At 35.1% G+C, this 18,114-nt stretch overlaps 1 protein-coding gene across 1 annotated transcript in view; it reads left to right on the top strand.

Moving 5' to 3' along the window:
- l(3)72Dn (UTP4 small subunit processome component l(3)72Dn) overlaps positions 1 to 18,114 on the top strand; it is a 168,329-nt gene that overhangs the window by 102,820 nt on the left and 47,395 nt on the right. Inside the window, exons 13-14 of the mRNA XM_090382422.1 lie at positions 6,603 to 6,709; positions 9,461 to 9,556. Coding sequence (XP_090238548.1) covers positions 6,603 to 6,709; positions 9,461 to 9,556 — 203 coding nt within the window. The remainder of the gene's footprint in view (positions 1 to 6,602; positions 6,710 to 9,460; positions 9,557 to 18,114) is intronic.

The following is an 18,114-nucleotide window of genomic DNA, read 5'->3' on the forward strand; positions in this document are numbered from 1 at the left end:
AAAAACTGGCAAGACTCTTCACAAAATGCATTAGAAAAGGTGTGACACTTAAGGAGTGGAATTATGCAATCATAGTTTTGCTGCATAAGAAAGGAGATAAATCAGAAATTGTACATTATAGACCAATTAGCTTGTTATCCCACATCTACAAGTTGTTCACAAGGGTCATTACTAACAGATTAGAAAGAATACTTAATAAGAATCAACCGAAAGAGCAAGCTGGCTTTAGGACAGGAATCTCAACTATGGATCACCTTCACGTAATGTCACAGCTAATGGAGAAAGCAAATGAATATAAAACACCATTATGCCTGGCATTTGTGGATTATGAAAAGGCATTTGACTCCAAACAGCATCAGGCAATGTTTCGGGCACTGGAAAGACAAGGCATAGATACCCCATATATTATGATTTTGAAGAAAATATATGAGAATGCTACCTCCTTTATTAGACTAGACAAAGACAGTAGTAAATATAAAAATTGAGAAAGGAGTTCGACAAGGGGAGGCAATATCTCTGAAGTTGTTTGCTGCTGCCCTTGAGGACGCTTTCAGAAGATTACACTAGTCGCAAAAAGGAGTCAATGTGAATGGAGAGTACCTAAACCATTTACGATTTGCAGGTGACATTGTGGTCGTAACGTAAGCCACGATCCCAAAGAATTAGAGGAAAATCTTAATCAGTTATGCAGAGTTAGTAAGGATTTTGGACTTAAAGATGAATATGGCTAAAACAAAAGTAATGATGTGTTATCTCTCATATGTGTGTCTGCTCGCTTACTTAGGCTTCCCCATTTATCTGCACTCTTTTCGCCTTTGCAAGCTCTAGGGTGTGGCTGTAACTGAAATAGCCAGACTAGGCATAACTCATACTTTTTTATTCTTAGTGTAGTTAGGTTGTTTTTGCTTTTCCTTTTGGTTGGCTATCTTATTTTACCTTAACATACTTAACATATTCGCCTGTCTGGTATCTAATTCTGCTTTCGTCTAGTGGGTTTTTATAGAACAAAGTCTTGTATACCCTCAGAATAAAGAGGGAGAAGGTTCCTTCCCCTCTCCATCCCGCAGTTTGGACTTTCGCGTTGTGTTGATCATCGAGTAATAATTAACTCGACGCTGCAGTTAACTTCTAGTCATACTTTAGCACTTAGCTCTACTACTTTAGTGATTGAATGTGAGGTTTTGGCAGAGAAAAAGAAACTTCTATAATACAAAACATAACAGAGTTTAATACAAGAGAGAACTTACATACTTCACTCTTTCCATTAATATTGGGGTATTATGATATTTCATGTTTATCAAAATAGTGCAGCAATTATAAGATCAAGCTTTAAGATACACAAGTTTAATGACACTAGAAAGAAACCATCTTTTCATATCATGCTTACCACGTTTCATACTATACCATTTTGACTCACCAGCTTAAGATGTTGTCTGGGCTTGGTTAGCTGAGGGACCTCGATTTTCCGTTACTTCGGAGTCTCTGGGCGTTGCCTTAACAGAACGACAGTTGGTTTCTCCCTGGGCTCTGTGGCTCGCTGGTCCTTCCTTCGACATCTCGAGTCTTCTTCCAATGGCGAGTTCTGCAATGGTCTAGGTAGCTTCTCTCTGTCCGTGCTTCTCTTCTCTTCTCTCCTTGCGAGGATCCGCTTTTATGTCCCAAGCAGTCGTGTGCTGTTTATGCAAAACTGCTCTCCCATGGCGAATTCCAAGTCTTAAGATGCTCTGACTGTACGTCATGGAAAAAAACTTAGTTAAAGGGGCGACTCTCATCTCCTCATCATGCTACGTAATGAATGTTCCAATAACACGTGTAGCCACTCTTCCATCTCCTTATTAGGTCATTGTGGAGCTGTAGCTCTTGAATTTACATGGGCTGGGAGGAATCTTGGATATCCGTTCACATAGGTATCTCCGTTTCATACCCTCCCCTTCTGACCTAATTTACATAATGAAGTAAGCGAATCCATCCGGTGTTTACAGAAATCTTCCACTTTCCACTTGTGAGTGGCTAACTGATATAGCTGTTGCTGGCTAACAACTGTAGGCCTTTTAACACGTATCTATTACAGTTATAGCGACAAATTTTGCCATTTTCTTGAGAGATATATGCTCTTGCTTAAGGATATTTAATCTGCTTTATACTTTTTAGTTGGTACTCAATATTACTATTAAATTGAAGTTTTGAAAGAGATTTAGATAGTAGGAATATGGAAAATTAAGTCGCTAATTTTACCGTAAGTTTAAAATAAAGAAAAAGGGTGGAATTAGCTCTATAACAGATGAATAAGTATGCCACAGAAGGGAATATAATGATTGAAGGAGCAGTAATTGAAAAGGTGGAGTCACATACTTATCTGGGACACGTCATTAGCTGTAATAATGATAAATGGCTGGAAGTCAAGAGAAGAATAAATTTTGGATGGATAGCATTCAGGAAATATAGTTACATACTGAGGAGCAATATCCCAATTTGTCTGAAACGTAAAATAATGAACCAATGTATACTCCCCACCATGACTTATGGAAGTGAAACTTGGGCACTCACCAAAAGAATGGAAGAGAAGCTGAGACCTACTCAGTGAGGAATGGAACGAATTATATTGGGAATCAGACTGTTAGATAAGAAGAGAAACACATGAATTAGGCAGCAAACTCAAGTAAAGGACATTCTTATCAAAACCAAACAACTAAAATGGTCTTGGGCAGGGCACATAGCTCGAAGGCATAATGACAGATAGACTAAGAAAATAACGGACTGGTACCCAAGAGGAGCTAGAAGAAAACCTGGAAGACAACAGCGGAGATTGACAAATGAAATTCATGAGTTTGTGGGTAGTAAATGGATGGCCATTGCACAAAGCAGACGGAACTGGAAAGTTGCTGGAGAGGCCTTCATCCTGCAGCGGATTGAAAATGGCTGATGATGATGACGATATTTATTTCGCCAGGGCCCAGAGAAGATTGTTGTCACCTATTGGAAATTAATTGAAGAAAAGAGAAAGTCGACACTTCAAACAACTCTGTTCAAATATTTCCGTAACAAATTGTTTGTTGATTGTGTATTTATGTCAGAGGTTCCCAAACTTTCTCGGTTCATGGCACCCTTAGCGTCTCAGTAATTTTTTCACGGTGCACCTAGACCAAAAGAAATACCTAACAGTTCCATTTATTAAGTGGTTATATCCAAACAACTTAATAAGAAATGTTGAAACTGTGAACTACCTTGAGCTAGTAGTTCGCACAGTGTCCGACAGATGTTGAGATGTGTTTCTCTCGAAAATTTTAAATATTTAAAAGAGATGGTGAGATGGTGCACAGTTTGAAAATGGCTGTTTTATGCAATAAACATTTAATTCTATAATTATTTTCATTATCTTTTACATGGTACACAGTTAAAAAGTTATTTAAAAGGTATTTTTAAAATTCTTTATGGACATTCCTGAAGGTCAAGGACCAGTTATAATTTTTCCTATTGATTATTATATTCGATTAACTTGTTTCCGTTTTGTGTGATGTGGTCTCAGAACGAATTAATCGCGTTAATTGAGGTCAGCCTATAATGAAACTAGACATTACATGGACGCTATTTACTTATTTATTTTCTGACAAACATTTATTCTAATGATAGTTTTGTTCCAACGTTTATGATTTAAGTTTCTCTTGAGAGGGTGCTATTTTGGGGTATACAGTATAATGGTGTGAAATAGGTCACCATTAAAAAAAAAATAAATATATGTATATATTTATTTATTTTTTTTTTATGCAGGCCTATTTCAAAACTTTCCTTTTTATTTTTTATATTTTTAATTCTAGAGTTACTTCATAATTGAACTTATAATTACATTGAGGAGTTTTCAAAATGTCATTCTTTCCTTTCATTCACAAAGACTGTGGTTCTTGAAGAGGTGGGACTCTTGAGAAACAAAATAGTTTTATAAATATTTTAGGAATTTACAAATAATATTTTTTTGTATTTAATTTTTCATTTTGGTGTGTTTTATATTTTACAAATATTTGCACTCTCAGAATTTATATGGCTAGCAGAGGAGGGTGAGATGGTCACAGCAATCAAAATCAGTTTTTTTTTTTTTGTTTTTTTTTTTGGTGCTTTCATTCTTAAATTCCTTTCAGAATTTAGGTACTATTCTGTCTTAACTAAGCAACTTGAGTAAAAACTAACATAACATTTGTTATAAGGAGTAATGACATAATATCACTGAAACTTATGAAAAGAAAACATTAAACTACATACAAATACAGCAAATTCCTGATGCAGTTAAACTAGGCAAGCTGTGATTCTGCTCCTATATATACACCGATGAGCCAAAATATTATGACCAGCGAGTCGTTATGCAAATTGAAGCAACTGCAGGTGAACTATGGAGCGTGCACAGGTCAGGACCCGGTATAAAAAAACACCTGATACTGAGCTCCGTTAATCAGTGTTACTCTTGTTCTTCAGATGGGAAAGGCTGCAGACTTAAGCGAGTTTGACAAAGGCCAAATTGTAATGGCCAGACGACTGGGTCAGAGCATATCCGAAACAGCACGGCTGGTGGAGTGCTCATGGTCAGCCACGGTTAGTACCTACTAAAAGTGGTCCGAGGGGGGGGGGGAACCTACGAATCTCTGGCAAGATGTTGGATGACCATGGCTCATCAATGCCCGAGGTGAGCCAAGGCTCTCCTGGATGGTACGTGGCAACAGAAGGACGACTGTGGCACAACTAGCCAGTAATTGGAATACTGGTGACGGGAGTAATGTGTCACAACACAGTACATCGAACCCTGCTGAAAATGGGGCTGTGTAGCTGCAGGCCGCTCCAAGTACCCATGCTAACCATGGTTCACCAGCAACAGCACCTACAATGGACACGCGAGCATCAAAACTGGACCTTGATTGATTGGAAGGTCATCTGGTCTGATGAATCACATTTCCTGTTGTACTACATGGACAGCTGGGCGTGCATCGTTTACCTGGGGAAGTGGTGGCACCTGGATGCACCGTGGGACAAAAACAAGCTGGCTGCGGCGGCGGTGTCATGCTTTGGCAATGTTCTGCCAGGATACCCTGAGTCCAGTCATTCATGTGCCGGGCACTCTGATGTCTACCACCTACCTAAACATCATTGCTGACTAGGTACACCCTTTCGTGGCAACGGTCTTCCCCTCTGGCGGTGCAGTCTTTCAGTAGGATAATGCATCATGCCACACCACCAAATTGTTTGAGACTGGTTCACGGAACATGAGGAAGACTTCCAGGTATTGCCCTGGCTTCCACATTCCCCCAGACATCAATCTCATTGAGCATCTGTGGTTTGTGTTGGAACAGCAACTCCGATCTGCGGCATCTCAACCATGGACCTTACAGGAGTTAAAGGATCTGCTGGTTACGTGTTGGTACCAGATACCACAAGACACATTTAGAAATCTAGTAGTGTCCGTGCCTCACCAGGTACGAGCTGTTTTGGCTGCACGTGGAGGACCAACATCCTATTTGGTAAGTGGTCATAATGTTTTGGATTATCAGTGTATATTATACATCTTACTATCTTATTTATAAGTACCAAAACATGAGCCAAAACATTATGACCACCTACCTAATATGATGTTGGTTGGTCTTCAAAACTGGAACCACTGTTGCCGGCGAGCCATGGTTAGCATGGGCACTCGGAGCGGCTACACAGCCCCATTTTCAGCAGGGTTCGATGTACTATGTGTTGTGTAAACATTACTCCCATCACCAGCATTCCAATTACTGGCAAGTTGCGGCACAGTTTCCAAGTGCCATCCGGGAGAGCCTTCGCTCACCTTGAGCATCGATGAGCCGTGGTTGTCTACCACCTCACTGGTGGTTTGTGGGTTTCTCTCCCCAGACCACTTTCTGTAGGTACTAACCATGGTTGACCGTAAACAGTCCACCAGCTATGCCATTTCAGATATGCTCTGACCCAGTCGTCTGGTCATTACAATTTGGTCTTTGTCAAACTCGCTTAAGTCCGCTGCCTTTCCCATCTGAAGAACACGAATAACACTGATTAAAGGAGCTCAGTATCAGGTGTTTTTTTTATACCGTGTCCTGACCTGTGCACGCTCCATAGTTCACCTGCAGTTGCTTCGATTTGCATAACTACTCGCTGGTCATAATGTTTTAGCTCATTGGTGTATATATTAATAAGATATTCTAAATAAGAATAAATTATAAAAACTTTAAAATTAAAAGTAATTATTTTTTTATTTTGAATATTAGATGACTTAGTACATATGAGCAGAATCATACTTTTCCTAGTTTAGCCTTAACTGCAACAGGAATTTTCTGTATTCATTATGTGGTTTGTGTTTCTTTTTTGTGTAAGTCATTAAGGCAGCCAAGTAAAACTGTTTGGTATAATCATAAAATAAAAGTAAAACAAAAAAAAATCAAGAAATAATATATATGTTTTTTTCAGTTTCTGTTTAATTTCCTTTTGATTTTACCTCAAGACACCATTAAGAAATAATTTTATTTTATGAACGATCTTAAATATTTGACTAGTAAGAAATAATAGCATGAGTAATGTGTCAAAATATGGCATAAAAATTGATAATTTTTTATTGGTAGGTGGCCAAGACAGTATCCATTTGTTGGATGTTGACTGTAATGGCTGTTATGCTGCAGTAGGAGACCATCAAGGCCATGTAACAGTGTATAATATAAAAGAATGTAAGGTAAGAAGATTTTTACCATTTATTCACAATACTGATTCTTGGAAATTCCAAATAGAATTAATTTTAAACAATGTAAAGTTCTCTCTCTCGATTTTCCAAGGATTTAAATGCCAATATTAGTACCCTCCCCCACCGCTTTTCAAGTGGAATTTTGATATTAAATCACTTTGAGAGAATATATATAATTTAACAGGCAACATATATATAATGTCTTACAATTCCTGCATAGTAATATTTTTTTTTTTTTTTTTTTTTTTTTAGTAAACTTAATTTTTTTAAGAAGGGTTTCTTAATCTGGATGTAGAAATCAATTTATTACTCAAGAGAGCGCAGTAATTTTAATTAGTTCATTTGTTAGTGAATTAATATTTATAAATAAAATAATAAATGGTAGTAAAATAATTGCCTCACAAATGGAATATTTTAAGAATAAAATGCATTTCATTAATTTAAGATTATAGTTTTAAATTTATATTACTAAAAGTAAATTTTTATGACTCTTCTGATTTGCTATATATATATATGTCGATTTCCAGTATGTTTTATTAGTAGTATTTTAGAAACACATTAAGGGTTATGTACTATGGCCTATTCTGGTCATAGCTGACTGCATAAATTCTGATACCGATTAGCAGTTATTAATTATCAAATTAGTACTGCCAATATAATAATACTAATTATCTTTAATTTAAAAAAATAGAACACTTTCAATAGAGTAATAGCTTATTTGGTTTTTTTTTTTTTTTTTTTTTTTGAATATATTTGAAATTGCAACAGCAACGTTTGCCCACTTACTATTTCTAAAGTAAGGTTTCTGATATTTGATAAATTTTTGTGATATTTTAAACAATATCTCAAAAACAGAATTAACAGGTAAGGGAAATTTTTATATAAAAAATTCTGACATTAAAAAAACATTTAATTCTGCAATATTTCCCAAAATATCCTCTCGTATTTAAAACAAGGTGATTGAAAGTAATGCTTTTGGCAGTGAAGCAGTAAAGGTGTGAGCAAGATAGCTTTATTGAATACTAATTATGGTCAAAGACCTTGTGTGGGACCCCTCCCCTTATATCAAGACAGCCACTCCTTACTTATGGTGCTTTATCAAGGTGGTGTTCAGGATTGAACAATTGTAGGCGGAAAGGTGGCCATATTTTTCTTAAATTTTATTTGTACCTCCCAATAAATTAGTAATTTTATCTGCGTATTAAATTTTACTCTACCCAACAAAGAACACTGGTGGTTCAGAAAGAAAAAAATTAGGTATTTTTGCCACCATTTGCTTTGCATAATTTTCATTGCTAACTTGGTTATATTATTTTATCATTCCTTAGGTAAAGAGAATAGCAAAAGTTTCAATCATTTGAATGCCAGTGAAAAAATTCAGTTTTGATATAAAAATGAATTTACAAATTAATATGTTGAACTTGCTTTAAACTTGATACAATGAAGTGTATCACTGTTTGTTGAATGACTTTTTTTGTGAAGAATTTTTATTTTACAAACTGGCAAAATTTGTTAGCGTAAGATATATGCCATATGAAAATTGTTTAGGGTCATGTATTTGTATAGTTGCGCCACAAGGTGAAAATAATTTAAAATAATAATTTAAAATTATTTTCGAAGAAAGATAGCATAAAGTTTTAATTTCACTCTTGACTAATGTTTTTTTTTTTTTTTTTTTTGTTTATTTGTTAAGGCATATATTAATAACAGCATTATTTCAGTTATATACAATTAAAGAATGGTAAATTTGATCTCCAAATAATATTCTATAGTGAAATATCTCTCCTCATACAGTGATATTTGCAACTTGTTTTTTCTAGGGAACCAATAAATTTGAAAGCTATCAGGAGGGGCATTTTTAGCATAATATTTTAGCTAATACTAAACTATATTAAAAATAAATGATTATTTGACTATTATAAAATAGCCAATACAGTCTTTCAATTGATTTTGCAATATTACTGTATTTGCTTTTTCTTAATATCCTAAAGGACAGTGCAAATGAAATAATAATAATATGGCGCCTCCGTAGCCAGGTGGGCAGGAGCAGCAGTGCTTAGCACACGCTTCTTGATTAGATCGGGGTTCGAGCCCATGACCACCAAATATGGAGGATGTGGAAAGGTCAGGGAATGACCACCGCATATCCCCGGAGCAATATGGCCTTAGTTGCTAATGCTCCTAAAAAACCAAACAATAACAACAACAGCAAATAAAATATTGAATGCTGTTTCATTTAAATAGCAATAATCATTATGAATTAATCACTGATAACCATTATGATGTGTAGCTTTCAGGTTTAATAATACATTATGTACTCTGTAGATTCACTTGGTTATATTGTTTTCATTTAGTCTCTTTCAGCTTCTGTGCAAATATAAAATTAGTTTGTCTGTATTAGAATTAAGTGTGTTCTATGTTATTATATATTCAGCATCAGAGAATATATATATATATTTTTTTTTTATTTTTTTTTCAGAAAATCTTTTATATTTATAATAATTAATTCTTATTTGGGGTTATGCCTGGAAAATTGCTATTCTAATAAAACTAATAAATATTCTAAGCAGCAATTTTAGCCATAAAATTCAAACCACAAATTTGTAATAGAATTCTATCAATTTAAAATTAAGTGACATCTCATCATAAAAGCTTCAGGGCAACTTACTGATAAACTGTTTTCGATTAGTTGCCAAGGTGACTCTTTACTATTTTTATAATAATAAATTATGCTTTTTCCAGATCCAGTGCACTTTGCCTCGTTATAAATATCAACCAACTGCTTTGAGGTTCCATTCAGATGGTGACAGCCTAGTAGTGGTATACAGTGATCAGAAAGTAAGCTATCCGTTATATCTTTGCTGGGGGAGTTGCATATGTGCATTGGGGACATGCACATATGCAACTAAATCATTTAATTATTCATACAGATGAAATAAGGAGAGAAATTTGTTGCATATTCCTGGACTCTGCATTCTAACTAATAAGTAATGTTTCTAATATGAAAATTGAAAGACTTAATGTTGGGTAAATTGTGTAACTAAAGTAATAAAAAACATTATGCTCCATGTTGAGAAGTACAAATTAAGTAGTTTATTGAAATTTTATAGGAAGAATTATTTCACATTTAGTATATCCATATACTGAATTAATTTGCTGTCTAATAACAGCATTTCAGATCTAAATTTGGTATCCATTATCCAGTCTGAAAACTGTAGAGAGTATATGGAAAACAATCATCTATTCTAAGCTGGCAAACAAATGATTGATGAAACAAATGACAGTCAAAACTCATTTGTCATTTATACCAAAACTGAATCGAAAACATTGTCGTTAGATTGAAAATTAGTTCAGTGTTTCTGATGTATTGAGTATGGAATAATCTCTCCTGTTAGGTTTCAATAATAAACAATTTAATTTGTAGTTCTCAGTGTGAGGCATGTACTTCCCAATGTGAAGCATGGTGTGTCATCTTATGAGTTCAGTTACCCAAAAGTAATAATATTAATGCCCCACAAATATTGAAACTAAGGATGCTTAAATATGGCTTAATAATTCTGGGCTTTAAGGAATATAAGACAGAAGTGAGGTGCTTGGTTTTTCTATTGCATGCATTATAATGAATATATAATGACACTATAATGCATGCACTCTGTTTATGTAAAATGTCAGATTTTTAAACACTAGAGTTTTAATTATAAAATTGAGTTTATGAGTATAATGAATTAATTTGGAATTATTCACAAGATTATATTAATTCATTATGTCATATGTTCTATCCGGGAGCCGACGGAGATTCAGACTGCTTATTTGTGAAAATGAATGTCAAACTAAAATTGAAGTACAGTAAACCCTCTATTTAACAGACCCTGATATACCGGATTTCTGATTTAACAGACCGGACAAGTAATACAGTAATGTACATATTAACCTTGACCATATTATTATTTTTTTTAGGTTATACAAAACTTCAGTGTTATTATTAATTAAAAATTAATAATAATTACCTACTTTTATTTTTATAATCAAATTCAGGAAATTGTTTTTATTCTTTCTGAAAACGTGTTCAAATAGTTGTTTTCCCAGATTACAGATAACAGATAAGAGCAGGCGGTGACTTGCGAGCTGAATGTGACTCGCGACACTAAAGTACAGGTCTACCGACTCGCTTTGTTTCAGTCTCAGTCTGCCTCAAGCTATCATGCAGTCAGGTTCTATACAGAGTGTGTTTATGTGATTTCTGAATTGTGACTTTATTTATTAAATAATTTTGCAATCCTTACAATTTAAAATGGTATCAAGTGATAGAGGAGTTAAAAGAAAGTGTATGAACTTAAATGTGGCACAGAAATTACAGCTAATTGAGAAATTAGAACAAGACGTCTCAGTAACACGTGTTTGTGAAATTTATGGCGTAAAAAAACAAACTGTTTCTGATATCCGTAAATCAAAGGCCAAATTGCAAAATAATTTTATATTGTACAATACTGTATATTGTATTAAAGCTTTTTTTACATTAAGAACAATAAAAAATGCTCCCCCAGGTTACATTCGAATTAACAGACTTTCGGCATTAATGGACACCCCTTCTCTCCTATTAGTCCATTAAATTGAGAGTTTACTGTGCCTGAATAAAAGAATCATTCATGAGATGGAACATTGAGAATTTAGAGTGGAAAAAAAAAATTTGTTTCAAGATCTGACCAATGTTGTTGCTACTGAGGAGATTACGAACGATCTAGAGCAAAATTGGTCTTTAATCAAGGAGATGGCTTATTATGGGGAAGAGTGAAAAAATTAGGAGTGAGCCTTGGATCACGTATTTTACTACAGAAAATGGATGAGAGGAGGAGACTGAAAGGCCAAAAAAATTATGATGATTAAAGATTATATCGTAGATTGAAGAATGAAATTGATAGGGAATGTAGGAAGGCAAAAGAACAGTGGTGGGCAGAGAACTGTCAGAGTGAAATGCTCAAACAAGGTTGGGTGGACTTGGCACATAGAAAGATCAGAAAGTTAACGAGAAAGAATGGTAGAATTCAAACGAGAGAAATGCAGGATGAAAAGAAAATGACAGTACTGAATTTCAAAGAACAAAAAGAAAGATGGAGGAGATATGTTGAAGAACTTTATGATGATTCAAGCATGTACATATGAAGGAATACAGCACTAGAACAAGAAAAGATGGATTCAACACAGCCTTAAAGTCTCTTAGCAATAACAAAGCACCAGGAATTGACAGTATACCTGCAGAGCCTTTAAAATACAGTGAAAGCCTTATTTGAACTGATAAAGAAGATATACAGGGATGGGCCAGAGGAATTCTGCACATCAATCATAATCCCCATATCAAAGAAGATGACACTAACAGTATGCCAAGATTACAGGACTATAAGTCTTAGAGAACCCAAGATTCTGCTGAAAGTTATCAAAGTCCGTATGGAGAGTCATATTGAACAATTTCTGGATGACTCACAGTGCGGTTTTTGCAGAGGCAGATTGACGAGAGATACTATTGGAACGTTGAGAATGTTGGGAGAGAAAATGTAGAACATGGGAAGAAACCTCTGTGTGTTTTGTGAATTACGAGAAGGCAGTTGATAGAGTAATCTGGAGAGAACTGTTCCCATTGCTTGAGAAAATTGGATGCAAGAAGACAAAATGTGGTGATAAGAGTGAGGGGAAAACTGACAAAAAAAGCTAAATTTAAAAAGAGAGTAAGACAGGGATGCTTACTTTCACCTGGATTGTTCAATGCTTTTGCCGAAATAATAACAAAGGAGGCACTTGGAAATAAGAAGTGGGGGTTGAAGTAGGTGAAAAGTACGTACAGGCTATTAAGTTTGCAAACGATCAGGCCATACCAGCAGATTGCTCTGCTATGCTGCAAAAAATTATCGGAAGACTAAATAAGAAAGTGCTGAAGTATGGAATGAAGATAAATGTGATGAAAACAAAGACAATGATGATTGGTAAAAGGTCAATTCCCTTCCTAATTGAGATCGATAGAGTAAGAATAAAATGGGTGTATCACTTTAGGTATCTGGGGCAGTTATTTTACACAAGATATTTCATGTCAAACTGAGATTCAATCTAGAATTGCAATGGCAAAACAGTCTTTCAAGAATAAACTGTCATTGATTACACAGAAGATGTCTCAGGCAGGGGCGACTTGTCCATAGGCACTGCAGCACCCCCAGCTGTTTAAATCTAGATATACAGTGAACAGAGTTATATGAAATTTTGTGAAGAACAATGCAATGAATATTTTTATTAACAGGACCCGCATATAGTATGCGCATCCTCTATTTCCAGTAATCATTTCAATAATAAACGAATAATAACACGAAATCGTTTCCAACTTTGAAATTTAATTAACTGTAGGCCTCACTGTGCGCCAGACAGTGACACATTTTGCATTCCAGTGAATATCTGGTAGTTGGTTTCCATTGGCAACCAGCATATTGGCAACTTGCCAATATACATTTTTTATTGGTGAAACGAATCAAAATCACTGTAAAGCATGCAGTGCAGATTTCATCATTGACCATGATGGGTGTGTAACCACAATGTCGATGTCTTTTTGTTATTCGCCTGAATTCCCATTAAGTAACTAAATAATATCAGTGTTAAGTCAATACTCAACATTCAACAGTGTGATTATGTGATTACAGCTTAATTGCAAATTGAGCTTGAACTTGGTAAGTTGAAGTTATATTATGAGATGTTGTAAGTAAAACATTATTTCTACGACACACGATTTTGTGAGATTTGATTCGATCGTGGCCTCCATGCTCCCCCAGAAGTAAATTGTGTAACAGTGAATAAACTTCAGCAACTTAGTTTTTCACAATTATCTCTCCAAGAAAAAAATGCGAGAAGGCTACCCCACACCAAAGGTTCAAATTTCTCAGTGGGGAATAACTAATAATAAGAAATATATTCCCATTTTTAAAACTGAATGGTACCAAAGGAAAAGTTGGCTTTGTGGTTGTGAAGTTAAAAATGCATTGTTTTGTTTTCCATGTTTACTGTTTGGAGGTGACTTAACGTGGACAAAAAGTGGCTTTACAAACATAAAAAGAATGAAAGAAAAAACTCTAAAACATGTGAGTTTGAGAAACATATTGATAATGTGATTTCACTATCGCTTTTAGGAAGAGTAAATATTAAAGAACAGTTTAGTGAGGCCTACAGACTTTCGATCTGCAAACATAACAGAAAAGTTACCAAGAATCCTGAGGTGTTATCTAAAATAATAGAGTGCATTAAATTTTGTGGACAGTTTGAAATTCCCTTACATGGACATGACGAAAAAGATGATTCTAAAAATTCAGGAGTATTCGGAGGATTAATAAATTTTGCCTGTACATTAGATTCCAATTTAAAGAACCATTTAGAAAGTAATGCAGCATTTAAAGGCATTTCAAAAACTATTCAGAATGATATTCTTGACTGTTTGCTGCAAATGTGCCGGGATGAAATAAAAAGAGAAATTAAAGAAGCTTCATTCGTAGCTGTCATGGCTGATGACACAACAGATGTTTCAGAACATATACAGATGGTAATTGTTCTGAGATATGAACTGAAAGGAGACATTTTTGAGCGTTTTGGGGGGTTTTTTCACTCTGGAAAACCAAATGGCAGATGGAATATTAAAAATGCATTCTAGATCAGTTAGACATAATCCTCGAAGGAAATACTCAAAAACTGCTTGCTTAAACATTTGATGGTGCAAGTGTGTGAAATGCAAGAAAGGGAGAGTTCAGGCTAAAATAAAAGAAGTATACAAAAATGCACATTTTATTCACTGCTATGCACACTAACTGAATCTGATAACGAGAAATGCAGCAAGTAGTACCTGAGATTCAAAAATATTCTTCTTGAACCTCATGTTGATACCAACATTTTTCTCAAGATCACCACAGTCTCTCTCTCTGTTCTCAGAAAGCATATGGACAGCCGTGTTGCTCGACTGTCCCCTACAAGATGGAACTTTAATATACGCACCATGAACAGCGTCTATGAAACTTTTGAATCCTTAAAGTGCATGGAGGAACTACAAGCGACAGCAAACGCAGATAAGATGATTTCAGAAGCAACTGGAATTTTGCACATTTTGAGTAATGAAAAATTCGAGTCTGGTTAGAACTTTTCCATCAGATAATGCCTCACGTGGAAGTTATTTATAATCAGATGCAATCTCGAGAAATTAAGGCAGTTAAAATACACGAATATATAGGAAACTTTAAGAATGCCATTCTAAAAATCAAGAAATCAATGTACTGTGAAAATCCTTCAAAAGCACTCATGATTGAAGCAAAGGAAGTATGCGACTGTATAAGTGTTGACATAGGTGAGAGATATTCTTTTAAAAAGCAATTAATTGCTGCTAAATTGTTTAACAAGGAGAACCTTGTTATTTTTCTTATGAAAATGCCCATGGAAGAGGTACGGGAGACTACTGAGGCATATCCCATGAGTGAAAGAGAAAAACTTCTTACAGAATTACAAGTTTTCTATAGCAGACGTGATCTACACAATTATTGCAAATTAACTGACTTGCTGAAATTTATCTCAGAAAATAACTACTGAAGTTCTTGGTGAACTTACAAAATTCATAAAAGTTCTTTTGACCATTCCAATGACTATTTCAGATTCCGGCGCTGCCATTCGACATTAAAAAGAATAAAAACATTTTTAAGGAGCACTATGAATCAGGAAGGACTAAATTATTATTATTATAAACTATGTGGTGCAAGGAAGCCAAAAAAAAAAAAAAAAAAAATTCCCGATTTACCCTAAGAGAGAGTCAAAAGGGAATCACCAAGAAAGAGAAGAATGATGATATCCAGCTGCTCAAGCAATGCTTTCAATAGAGAAAAGCTTGGTCAACAGTGCACCAAACTTGAATGAAAAAGTTATTAATCTATTTTCAACAAATAAAAACCAAAAAATGGATTTGTTTTAAATAAAAGTTCAAGGCTGTTAATGCTAAATGTCTAGTTAATGGTTTGTAGTATTTTTAACTTGCTTATTATTATTACTGTGTATGTCTAACATGTCTTATAACCAAGGCAATTTAATGTAACTTTAAAACGCAGCACCCCCAAACATCAGAGTCACGAGCTGCCACTGGTCTCAGGAAATTAGGAAGAAGATAATAATGATATATCTGGTCAGTGGCACTATATGCAGCAGAAACATGGATTCTTACAAAGAGAGACCAAAAGAGATTTTGATGCCTTGGGTGCTGGCTCAGGATGGAAAAAATTAAATGGTCTGAAAAAAAGGTGTTATGTGGAAGTATTAAGATGTGTCCAAGAACAAAGGAAAATTCTAGGTAGAATAAGATCAACTAGGCTAAAATGGGTGGGCCATGTGGTACGACATGGTGGTTTGCTTCTGGATGCCGTGGAGGGGAAAACACCCTAGGGCAGGGGTGGCAAACATTTTTAAGAGTTAGTGTCAAAATTAGCTAAATCTTTTAAAAAACTACCTTTGCATGCCCCTCGAAAATCAATATTCAAAACATTTAATCACACAATTTTGCCAGTATGTCTCACCACTCCAACTTCAAACAAATCGCTGCATGAATACAGCAATTTACTGAACGTTGTGATGTCAGCAGAGAGAAGGGGTGTGCACAGGTCACAACTCAAGGTGCATTCCTGGATTGATGTTCTTTCAAAATTTTAAATTTTTTTGGGACACTGAATTCAGTGCCCAAAAAATTTGTATGTGTGCCACTTTGGGCATGTCCATAGGTTTGCCACCCCTGACCTATGGGAAGACCAAAAAATGCCTTCATCAGGATATTGCTGGATGAAGAAGGACTTCGAAATTGTGAGAAACTAAAACAAATGGCACAGGAGAGACAAAAGTGGAGAGAGCTCATTGGAGGAACTGACCAGTCACAAGACTGAATTACTGAAGATGATGATGTCATATGCCGAAAATTGAACAATTTCACACATCAGTTACATAAAAGTACTTAGCTTTAAGTGTATTTTCGTTTAGAAAGAATATCTGCTGAAATTTATTTTCTGTTTAACATATTTTTAAAGTTGATTTTGGTATCATTTCCATACAGTTGTTGAATTGATTTTGCTGTTACAGTAGAACCTCAGAAATCCACCACTTTTTTAAATATTTATCCAAGGGTAGTTGACTGTACAAGGGAAAAGAAAAATAGGCTGACCTGACTTGAAAAAAAGGCACCACAGCTGCCAAATTTATGCATTATGTTCCATTAATAACTTCCAAACACTAGTTTCTCCTGTTTTATATAGTCACACCTCTCTTTAACAAACTACCATATAGCAAATTTTTATATTTAGCAAATTTTTTTGATTTCCCTTTGGTCAAAAAATTTGTATGCATGCCACTTTGGGCACACGTGCCATAGATTCACCACCCCTGCCCTAGGGAAAGACCAAAAAATACCTTCGTCGGGACATTGCTGGATGTAGGAGGACTTTGAAATTTTGAGAAACTAAAACATAAATGGCACCAGGAGAGACGGCGCCTCCGTAGCCAGGTGGGAAGGAGCAGCAGTGCGTAGCACACGCTTCCTGATTAGACCGGGGTTCAAGCCCGTCACCACTAAATACGGAGGATGCGGAAAGGTCAGGAAATGACCACCGCATATCCCGGAGCAATATGGCCTTAGTTGTTAATGCTCCTAAAAACCAAATAACAAATAAATAACCAGGAGAGACAAAGGTGGAACTTGAACAATTTCACATATCAGTTACATAAAAGTACTTAGCTTTAAGTGTATTTTCTGTTAGAAGAATATCTACTGAAATTTATTTTCTGTTTTTAACATATTTTTTTGTTTTAAAGTTGATTTTGGTATCACTTCCATACAGTTGTTGAATTGATTTTGCAGTTACAGTAGAACCTCAGAAATCCAGCACTTTTTTGAATATTTATCCGAGGGTAGTTGACTGTACAAGGGCAGAGGAAAAATAGGCTGATCTGACTTGAAAAAAAGCACCACAGCTATCAAATTTATGCATTATGTTCCATTAATAACTTTCAGACCAATTTCTCCTGTTTTATATAGTCACATCTCTCTTTAACAAACTTCTATATAGTGAATTTTTCTATTTAGCAAATTTTTTTTTATTTCCCTTTGGTCATTATATTAAAAATAGTTTCTGTTATAACAAAGAAAATTTCCATATAACGAACTGATTTCGAGAGACCTGGGTATGCATTGTTCACACCTCTGGCATTTGGGCAATAGAGCTGATGCTGTAGAAAACACTATAGCATCGGCTAAAAGCTAAAAGGATTAAGAATTAATCACTTTAGTGTTTAAGAGCTAAAGAGCATAAATAATAAAAAAAAAATTCTTAAGAGCATGAATTAAGAGCTAAAACATT

This window comes from Mastigoproctus giganteus, chromosome 10 (genome assembly GCF_048544385.1).
Source record: "Mastigoproctus giganteus isolate SK-2022 chromosome 10, ASM4854438v1, whole genome shotgun sequence".
Classification (NCBI taxonomy): Eukaryota; Metazoa; Arthropoda; class Arachnida; order Uropygi; family Thelyphonidae; genus Mastigoproctus; species Mastigoproctus giganteus.